Source organism: Siphateles boraxobius, unplaced genomic scaffold, assembly GCF_051911475.1.
Source record: "Siphateles boraxobius isolate OS27281-9 unplaced genomic scaffold, OSU_SipBor_1 16, whole genome shotgun sequence".
Classification (NCBI taxonomy): domain Eukaryota; kingdom Metazoa; phylum Chordata; class Actinopteri; order Cypriniformes; family Leuciscidae; genus Siphateles; species Siphateles boraxobius.
In genome coordinates this window covers 12,268,437-12,278,666 of record NW_027508766.1, presented here as the reverse complement: position 1 = coordinate 12,278,666, position 10,230 = coordinate 12,268,437, and the positions used below count along the sequence as shown (strand labels likewise).

The 10,230-nt window shown below is 48.0% G+C and overlaps 1 protein-coding gene across 1 annotated transcript; it reads left to right on the top strand.

Annotated features, from left to right (window-relative positions):
• The first annotated feature begins 823 nt into the window (after nt 1-823).
• Nucleotides 824-2,034, top strand: LOC143738915 (E3 SUMO-protein ligase KIAA1586-like). The gene is made up of 3 exons (XM_077230987.1): nt 824-1,102; nt 1,214-1,408; nt 1,738-2,034. The coding sequence occupies exons 1-3, from the start codon at nt 824-826 to the stop codon at nt 2,032-2,034; spliced, it is 771 nt and encodes a 256-aa protein (XP_077087102.1).
• Nucleotides 2,035-10,230: the final 8,196 nt, after the last annotated feature.

Below are 10,230 nucleotides of genomic sequence, written 5' to 3'. Positions count from 1 at the left end.
CCCTCAGTAGTGCTAGCAGCAGCCCAGCGTCACCCCTCAGTAGTGCTAGCAGCAGCCCAGCGTCAGCCCTCAGTAGTGCTAGCAGCATCAGCCCAGCGTCAGACCCCAGCAGTGGTAGCAGCAGCAGCCCAGCGTCAGCCCTCAGTAGTGCTAGCAGCAGCAGCAGCAGCCCAGCGTCAGCATTCAGCAGTGCTAGCAGAGATGCAGAGATGCAGGGGCCCCAGGTGTGCTAAGATCTGGTTCAAACAAATACACTTTTTCATCAGAGTGGCAGTATGGCAGAGGTAAACCATATGGGGATACTAAAGACAAGCAGATGAGATCGTTACAGAAAAAAAAATGCAAGCATGTAACATCACATAGCCACAAATTAGCCGAGTCCATCTGTGAAAAAAAAGAAGTACATTAGATGCCAGCTTCCTAAAAGCACAACAAGAACAGCTGTGCACCACTGAGAAGGTGTTTAGGACGGCATATCACATTGCCAAAAGAAATCGCCCATACAGAGATCACCCTTCACTCATCGACCTACAGCGCATGAATGGTCTTAACATGGGGAGAGTTTTGCACACTAATGTCACATGCACAGAGATTGTAAATTTAATCTCAAAAGAAATGAAACATGCCTAAATGACCAGCATCAGGAATACAAGGCCCAAAGTGTCCATCCTGATAGACACTAAGCAAAAAATCTTGTTTAGTTGTATACGTTCGCGCATCGATCCAAAATTCAGACCCACTTACTTTTTCTTACAGGTTATTGAGCTAGAACAGACTACTGCAGATGGCATCACTGATGCATTCCTCAAGTGTCTCATGGACAATGGAAGATGATGAGTTTCTGAAGCAGTGCTTTCTTGGCTTCTGGTCAGATCGGGCATCGGTGATGCTGGGTAGAAAGGCAGGGTTGTATGCAAAGCTGAAGGCCAGATATCCAGCAGTGGTTGGCTGGCACTGCCTTAATCACAGGCTAGAGCTCTCAGTTGGGGATGCCGTAAGGAGCTGTGTGGAAACCAACCATTTCACCAGTTTCCTGGATAAGCTGTACTGTCTTTATAGTCAGTCTCCAAAGAATTTAAGGGAACTGGATGAGGCTGCATCAGTAGTGGGCACACAGTTGAGAAAAATAGGTTGTGTGTTAAATGTGAGATGGGTTGCCTCTTCCTACAGGCCAGTTGAGGCTGTCTGAAATATGTATGGTGCTTTGCAACAGCACTTTTTTAGTGCTGGTAACGATACATCCAGGACATCGGCTGAAATATGCATGCATGACGGGCTTGCAGCTAAATTATCTTCAGAGGGTTTTGTTGTCAATTTGGGACTAATGTTGGATGCTCTCGAAGAGCTTAAAGACTTGTCTGAGGCATTACAAAACAAAGAAATTCGACTCTCAGAAGGCTTAAAAAAAGTTAAACGGCAGGCTGATGTTTTCTTAGCAATGACAATGATAGAGACCACCAGGCCCTCATTACCAGATTGCCTGTCAGGCTGTTCAGGATGGTGTTTTTAAGGGGGTTCCATTGAAAACTGGTGGGAGACAAATAAATATCAATCAAGAAAGGTTTTTCATGCACTCAGTTGTAGCATGCAGTCCAGGATAGTCCCAGAGCATGAGCTTGAGCTTTTTTATCAAATAAATGTATTGTCACCTGACACCTGGCCCTCTCCAGTGCCACTGCTGTCTGGGGAACAAGAATTGAGGCAGCTGTGTGACAGTCTGGCAATGAACTACTGTAGTGTCAAACAAGGTTTCAGAGGCTAAAAGAAAAAAACCCAAACATGGCAATTAAAGAGGGTCTTCTGAAATTAATACACACAGTAGATACACTGGCTGTGAGCACAGCTGAAGGTGAAAGGGGATTTTCAGCTATGAATACTTTTGTTTCACCACTGAGAAATCAGCTGAAGATTGTCAATGTGTCTTTGATGTTTGTGAAGTTAGTGGGTCCACCACTAGAGTTGTGGAACCCAACTAAGTTTGTTAGGAAGTGGGTGATGACAAGGAGGTCAGCAGACCATGCTGCCTGCAGATAAAGGCAGCATAAACCAGAGAAGCCTGCCCTATACTCCTATTTGGAAGCTGATGAATGCATGAATTGTAGTGTATGAATAAGTAAATGTGATGTATTTAAAGGGTAAACTGTTATGTCTGCGCACAAGTGTCTCAAGTGTTGTTCGGGTTGTTTCATAATGCATTTAGTTGAGTAATTACCTCCCGTGTCGGTGTGATTAAATCATACATAACATAAACTGCCAAATAAACTGGCCCTGATTCTCTTAAATCAACATAATGATCTTGTTTAATAAGATGTTTACATATTTGCCAGTCAATATTTTCAAACGTGTTCAATTTCATTCATTTTCCGAGGATGAAATCCATTGCCTGTCTGTTAACATTAAAGGTTAATAATAATAATAAAGTAAGTGAATTGTGAAGTATTTTTCTTTGTTTGAATAACTAATCAACCCTACCTTACACATTAATACTGGAAAAAGAGCCCCTTTGGTGTAAAAACACATTTTACGGCGTAATTTTGAATGATGACCATTCACCGTAAATAAGGGCTCCCCCTCCCTACAAAAGCCAATTTAACCACTGGGTGTGACCACCATTTGCCTCACGCAGTGCAACACATTTCCTTCGCATAGAGTTGATCAGGTTGTTGACTGTGGCTTGTGGAATGTTGTTCCACTCCTTCCTCAATGGGTGTACACTCAAAAAAATAAATTGTTGAATGAACGTGATTTAATCGTAGCACCCATTATGCATCTAATCAAATCAAGTAAACTTGGACTACTTTGAATATTTTATATGAACACAATATACATTTGTAGATTCAACATGATTGTAATATGTCAGTGTAACTTCTTTACAACTAATTTAATCAAAATGTTTGTATTGTGTTAGTCTAATCAAATTTATTCTTATCCAGTTAATTATAAATTCCCAGTGTAGATATAATGCTTCACATCTGAAAATAAACAACCTAATACTGTGCATTAGTGACTGCTCCACTCCCAGAAAATATTTGTAAGTGTGTAACAACTGCTTCAGCCAGTTGTCCCTTTGGTAAAACACTGTTTTAGTCTCAGTCCATTTAAAAGCTCAATTACTCCAGCACCATAGACAGTTGCCTATAAAAGTACTTCTTTCCAATTGAAAATGTGCATCTTCCTGAAGTACAGCAGTCTTGTTCAAGCTCACGTGCTCCAGTAGCTTTGTTTGGAGGAACTGTGCCAAAAATCAGTTGTCCATATACATAAACTCCAAGTGCATTTTGTTTGACTTAAGTCTTGTTCGAGGTTACTTGCTCCAGAAGCTTGTTTTTGAGGAACTGTGCCTTGGATGACAACATCTGTCCATTTAGATTTAGAAAGATCTTCTGCAAGACTTCAAAAGTGCATTTGAGCTCTTGTGGGTAGCTCAGGTTCAAAAAGTATATCAATCCAAATAACAGAGCACAAGCCTGTGCAATGCTATTCAAGTCACTGAGGACTTCCACACCTTCAATTAGGACACCAAAGTCTGCTGGGTCATCGTCAGGCAGCGCTCCCTCCTTCAGTATGACATACACTCCCAACCAATGTTCCCTCTAATTTTTTTTCTTTCTGAACAAAACTTTATTCTATTGGTGGGCATAATTCGCCACCTGAGCAAAAATATTCTTTATACCCGACCTGTACAGCATACGTAGGAACACAATGGTTTCAACATTCAGTTGTAACTTTTAACTTGAATGTGGCATTTCTATTTTATTTGACCCTTGATGTAACTTATTGGTATTAAATCATATTTTTGAAAAACAAGCAGTTAATTAATAAGTCACTAAATGAAGAACATTTTAGGTTACCTGATATTTTTTTCACAGTGCTGTTAACTGTACAGTCTTTACCAAGAAATCCTATGAAAAATAATTTACAAAATCTTCTGCAGGACAGTTCAATTCTTTACAATAATAGAAGATAGTATGAAAGAAAAGTAAGCTGTTACACTGAGATGGTTTGAAAAAAAAAGTGTTTTGTACAGTCAATTATTTGTGTACAGGAAGCATTAAACCATCAAAGTTAAATGATTGTTTATTTCTTATGAATTTCCAATATTTTCTTTAGCAGGGGGTTTCAAAGTTTTTAATGGCAATGAGCCCGTGAGATTCTTTATTTAGGCTTATAATATAATAAAACATAGGCCTAATATAATATAATATAAAAAAAAACGAATTGAAGTATTTGAAGTGATATAATATATCAGTTTAAATGCTTCAATTTGTTTACATATTATATTATTATAATATATAACAAACTGAAGCATTTAAATAGATCGAATAGCTAAACATTTTCAAGAAAAGTGAATATGTGAACTCTTTTATAGTAATCTAACCATGCCTGAACCCCCCCCCCCCACACACACACACACACAAACATAGATTTAAACTAATGATTTTGAATTTGCACGCGGGTGGGTGTGTAATTGTTACCGTTCTGTGTCCATCAACAGTTATTTCTACCACTTTAATCAAACCACTCTTCTTTAAAACATTATGATGTGATATTATTTTACATGTCTGCGTTTCTCGTTGCCTCTCGTATTGAGCTATTTGGTCCGCACGCAAGACTCACTGCCAATCACACGTGCTCACATCATTCTCTTTCTATGAAACCTGTAAACTGCATTCACCAGTTTTCACTCTATAGCGGTTGACCAGAGCACTGAAATTATTTCTCACTTAAACTACAATCGAATGGATTTCCCTACACATTTCGCATCAGTCCTCTGCGTGGCATTATAATCTTTTCTGCGCGGCCGCGGCTTCAGTATTGCGCGGCCTCAGCATCACAAGTGCGCACGCGCGCAGCTTAGAGGGAACATTGCTCCCATCACAGTTTGCTCCATGGTACTTTGTAACTCAAAGTCTGAATCCTGTGGGATGAAATACATGAAAGATCACAAACAAAAATTAGCTCAAATATTTATTACAAGAATTGCACACTTATACACTCACTGACCACTTTATTAGGTACACCTGCAAAGTAGACATCAATCCAATACAGGAGCTCTGCTGTGAATTCTTCATCTACAAAGTCATAATTAGGCCCCAAAAGAGCTCAACCAATATGAATAAAAAATGTATTGGTTTAGAACATCAACCAATTTACATAAGAACTTTGTCATGGTGTACCATCAGTTTCCTATAAATTACCAATTTGTCCAGGTCAGTAATTTGACAGTTATCTGTTCTCTCATGTCACATGTTTGTTGTTGCAAATAGGGAAAAACATGGCCCAAATACAGATTCAATGGGCCTTTGAAACGTCTCGGTTACGTATGTGACTCTCGTTCCCTGAGTAGGGAACGGAGACGTTACGTCGGATGACGACGAATGGGGTTTCGCTTAGAAAGCCTATCAGCTTCGAGTATTACAAAACGAGCCAATGGCAAAGAAATGCCATGGGTCTGCGTAATTTGCATAGCGTATCTCCGCCCTACCTCGTGGGTATTTAGATTTACGAAGACGCTGGCAACATGCAGATATGTTTCTTCGCTGAGGAGCCAAGACTGAGCTCAGGCGATCCCCGCGTTACAGCGGAAAGTGGCAGGCAGACGTGACGTCTCCGTTCCCTACTCAGGGAACGAGGGTTACATACGTAACCGAGACGTTCCCTTTCGTTGTCACTCCGAGTTACGTGAGATGATGACGAATGGGGTTACCAGTCTAATCATGCCACCTTCTCGGCTGTCTTCCAGTGCCCTGCGTAAATCTGATATCCTTGTCGTGAGACTGGCATGTCCTATTTAGCACAGGAATACCAAGGTACACTGGAGAGCATATCCCATAGCTTATAGGAAATATGCAATTATTGCCAACCCAGGGGGGGGAATACACATATGACCCAGAGGGATGCATATGGAGAACACTGGGGTGTCCAGCCGCAGGTGGAATATTTCAACCCCAGGGGTGGCAAGGTGGCTTGCCAAGGGAAAGACACATGCTTAGAGAGGCTTACTTTGGAAATACACATGTGGGGGTCGCTCAGAGGAGGGACCATGCACATTGGAGACACATAGCCGACGCGCAGGCAATAGACACTGGCGCCGACGTCAGGAGTGCGGGAGGAACTCAGGCTTTCGGAGAAGCTCACCTGAGGAGAATATCGCACGTATCCAGTCCGTGGAGTGGAATGGCGAGCAAGCGAAGACACCTGAGCGGGTCCAGTACTAGCTGGTTGAAGCGAGTACATGAGAGGACACTGGCTCTACTCGGAGATTGTAGAATCTGGCGATTGTGTTCGGTGTCGCCCAGCCTGCAGCTCTGCAGATGTCTGTTAGAGAGGCGCCATGCGCTGCAGCCCAAGAGGATGCCACACTCCGGGTGGAATGGGCATTCACACCAAGGGGACACGGTCGACCTTGCTGCTGGTATGCCAGAGCAATGGCGTCCACTATCCAGTGAGACAACCTATGCTTGGAGAGAGCCTTTCCCTTCAGCTTCCCACCATAACAGACAAAGAGCTGGTCTGAGGTCCTGAAACACTGCGTCCTGTCTACATAGGTGCGGAGAGCGCGTACTGGACAGAGCAGTGCCAAGGCTGAGTCTGTCTCCTCCAGGGGCAGCGCTTCCAGGTTCACCACCTGGTCCCGGAAGGGAGTGGTAGGAACCTTGGGCATATATCCGAGCCAGGGTCTCAGGATCACGTGAGAGTAAGCCCGCCCAAATTCCAGGCACGCTTCGTCAACGGAGAATGAGTGCAGGTCTCCTAGCCTCTTGATGTAGGCCAATGCAACCAGGAGCGCTGTCTTCATTGACAGGAACTTAAGCTCCACTGATTGCAAAGGCTCAAAGGGAGCACTCTGCAGGGCAGTTAACACCACTGAGAGGTCCCAATAGGGAACGAGAGGAGGGCGAGGAGGATTCAGTCTCCTCGCTCCTCTCAGCAACCTGACGATCAGGTCATGCTTTCCAACAGACTTACCTTCGACCGGGTCATGGTGTTCGGCAATAGCGGCAACATAGACTTTCAGGGTGGAGGGAGACAGCCTTCATTCCAACCCATCTTGAAGGAAGGAAAGCACGACACTAATCGAACATATCCGGGGGTCTTCTCAGTGAGAAGAACACCAGTTGACGAAGAGGTTCCACTTCAACGCATAGACGTGTCTCGTGGACAACGCTCTAGCGGAAGTGATGGTAGCTACCAACGCTGGTGTTAGGGTACTCAAACCTGCCTCGTCCCGTCCAGGAGCCACACGTGGAGGTTCCAGATATTGGGACGAAGGTGCCATAGGGTGCCCCGTCCCTGAGAAAGGAGGTCCTTCCTCAGGGGAATCGGCCAAGGAGGTGCTGTTGCGAGGAGTACGATTTCGGAGAACCAGGTCCGGGTGGGCCAGAACGGCGCGACCAGAATGACCTGCTCCTCGTCCTCCCTGACCTTGCACAGAGTCTGCGCAAGAAGGCTCACTGGGGGAAACGCATATTTGCGGCCCCACGGCCAGCTGTGCGCCAGTGCATCCGTGCCGAGCGTGCCCTCGGTCAGGGAATAATACAGGGCGCAATGGGCCGAGTTGTGAGAGGCAAAAAGATCTATCTGTGCGTCCCCGAACTGGTCCCAAATCAGCTGAACCGACTGGGGATGGAGTCGCCAATCTCCCGGGAGGGGCTGAAGCCGTGAGAGCTCGTCGGCTGCACAGTTCAGGGCTCCGGGGATATAAATTGCATGAAGCGACCACAGATGCTTCTGACTCCATTTGAGGAGGTGGCGGGCGAGTTGCGACATACAGCGAGAGCGTAGACCACCTTGACGGTTGATGTACGCTACAGTGGCGGTATTGTCTGAACGGACTAGTACGTGTTGATTCTTGAGCACGGCCCGGAAGCGACGCAGAGCAAGACGTACAGCCAGCAACTCGAGGCAATTGCACATGGCGCCCCAGCCCGTGGTGGAGGCATCTGTTGTTACGACAACATGCCGGGAAGCTTGTTCCAGGGGCACTCCGGCCCGTAGAAAACTGAGGTTCGACCACGGGGTGAAGGTCTGACGGCAGGTCGGAGTAACTGGTACTCGGAGGGTGCCGTGTTGCCATGCCCACCTTGGGACTCGGTCGCGAAGCCAAAGCTGAAGCGGTCTCATATGAAGCAATCCGAGCGGCGTCGCCGCGGCTGCAGATGCCATATGCCCCAGGAGCCTCTGAAAAAGTTTCAGTGGAACCGCACTCTTGCCCTCGAATTGTCTCAGGCAAGTCAGCAGTGACTGCGCGCGCACGCTCGTAAGCTGCGTGGACATGGCGACCGAGTCGATATCCATACCGAGGAAAGAGATCCTCTGCACGGGGCAAAGTTTGCTCTTTTCCCAGTTGACCCAAAGGCCCAGACGAGCTAGGTGCCGGAGCACTAGGTCCCTGTGTTCGCAAACCTGGTCTCGAGAGTGAGCTAGGATCAGCCAGTTGTCGATATAGTTCAGGATGCGAACCAAGGGGAACAAGGGCTGCCTCGACGACCTTTGTGAAGACGCGAGGAGACAGGGCTAGCCCGAAAGGGAGAACCGCGTACTGGTGTGCCTACCCCTCAAAAGCAAACTGTAGGAACGGCCTGTGTCGAGGGAGAATGGAGACATGGAAGTAGGCATCCTTCAGGTCGATTGCTGCAAACCAATCCTGGGGCCGCACGCATTCGAAAATGCTTTTGGCAGTGAGCATCTTGAACGGCAGCCTGTGAAGGGAGAGGTTCAGAACACGCAGGGCCAGGATTGGCCGTAACCCACCGGTTTTCTTTGGGACAATGAAGTACGGGCTGTTGAAGCCGGACCTCATTTCGGCTGGAGGGACAGTCTCGATCGCACCCTTCGCCAGGAGGGTAGCAACCTCCGCTCTCATGAAAGGGGCATTGCCACTGACCATAGTGGAGCGGAAATCCCTGAAGCGGGGAGGAGACCGCGCAACCTGAATCGCATAGCCGAGCCTGATCGTCCGCGCGACCCAGTGGGACAGATTGGGAAGCTCAAGCCAGGCTACCAAGAACTGTACCAGCGGGGTCATACGAACCACAGACTTCCCACCGGTGGTCCAGCAAGGCAGAATGACTGGCCCAGATGTGGACGGCATAGCGGCCCGGTGTGGGGGCACAGTCATTAACCGCGCCCTGACAGAGGAGATCAGGGAAGGAAGAACGTTCCACGGGGGTCTGCTCTGCCAGGGGGCTGGCGACAGAGGTGGATGAGAGCGGCACGGTCCGGGGAGAGCGCACTGTCAACCGGCTCTGGGACAGAGGAGGACGAGGTGTGCACGGCTCGGGGGTGGCGCACCGTGTCGTCCGAGAACTCTGTGTGCTGAGGGATGAACATGTCACTTCTTGCTTTAACCACATTAGGGTGCTGCCCACCCGGGGGTGAGCAGCGGGGAGTGGAAAACAAAGGATTCTCCCCCGGCCCTCCACCGGGGGAAGGAGTGGTCCTGCTACCATCTCCTGAGAAGTGACCATCATCCCTGAGCAGCCCGTCTCAGAAGCGTCGCTTGGCCCGGCGTTTAGCGGGGAGCGGGGCAGGAGAGGGCTGTGGCGTCCCCCTGCGGCCTCCAGAGCCAGCCCGGGTGAACGGCCAGGGTGGAAGCTGCAGGACGGCACCTTCGGTGGTGGGAAGACTGAGGGATCTGAGCTACAGCGGGGCCGTCGGGGCAGAATATGCCTCAGTCTGCTCATGGGCGGTTGAGAACTGTTGTACAGCCCTGAAACGCACCGCTGAAGGGCTGACCTGGGATATGAGGGTGTCGGGCAGATGGGACCGCCGGACATCCTGCACATCGGACAGGTTAAGCCACAGGCTTGAATGGTGTACATCACCTGACCCAGGGAGCGTGCGGCCACTTTCATCGCTCGGGGAGAAAGGTCAGTGGCGGCGCGCAGCTCAATGAAGAGCCCTGGGTCAGTCCTGCACTCCTGCATGTCGATGAACACCTGGGCCAGGAAGACCAGCAGAATGGCCATGGCATGCAGTGAGGCGGCTGCCTGTCCTGGGCGCTATAGGATTTCGCCACAAGTGTAGACGAAAAACTACAGGCTTCGGACGGGTGCGTAGGATCGCGCCGAGAACAAGCACTCTGAGGACACAGTTATTTTAGTATCACAACAGAGCGTTCAACCGAGGGACCCCAGTGTACCCATGGGCAGCGGCCATGGGAAGGAAGGGCGGAGGAGATCAACGAGGGATCGCTGGAAGACATGGGGGTCTTCGAGGATTTCGAGA

What these genes read in the sequence shown, in the direction of transcription:
- LOC143738915 (XM_077230987.1), top strand. Translation starts at nt 824, where the DNA reads ATGGAAGATGATGAGTTTCTGAAGCAGTGCTTTCTTGGCTTCTGGTCA. An exon ending in AACTGGATGAGGCTGCATCA is followed by an intron (nt 1,103 to 1,213) that starts GTAGTGGGCACA and finishes GCTTTGCAACAG; the next exon opens with CACTTTTTTAGTGCTGGTAA. An exon ending in TCTCAGAAGGCTTAAAAAAA is followed by an intron (nt 1,409 to 1,737) that starts GTTAAACGGCAG and finishes GAACTACTGTAG; the next exon opens with TGTCAAACAAGGTTTCAGAG.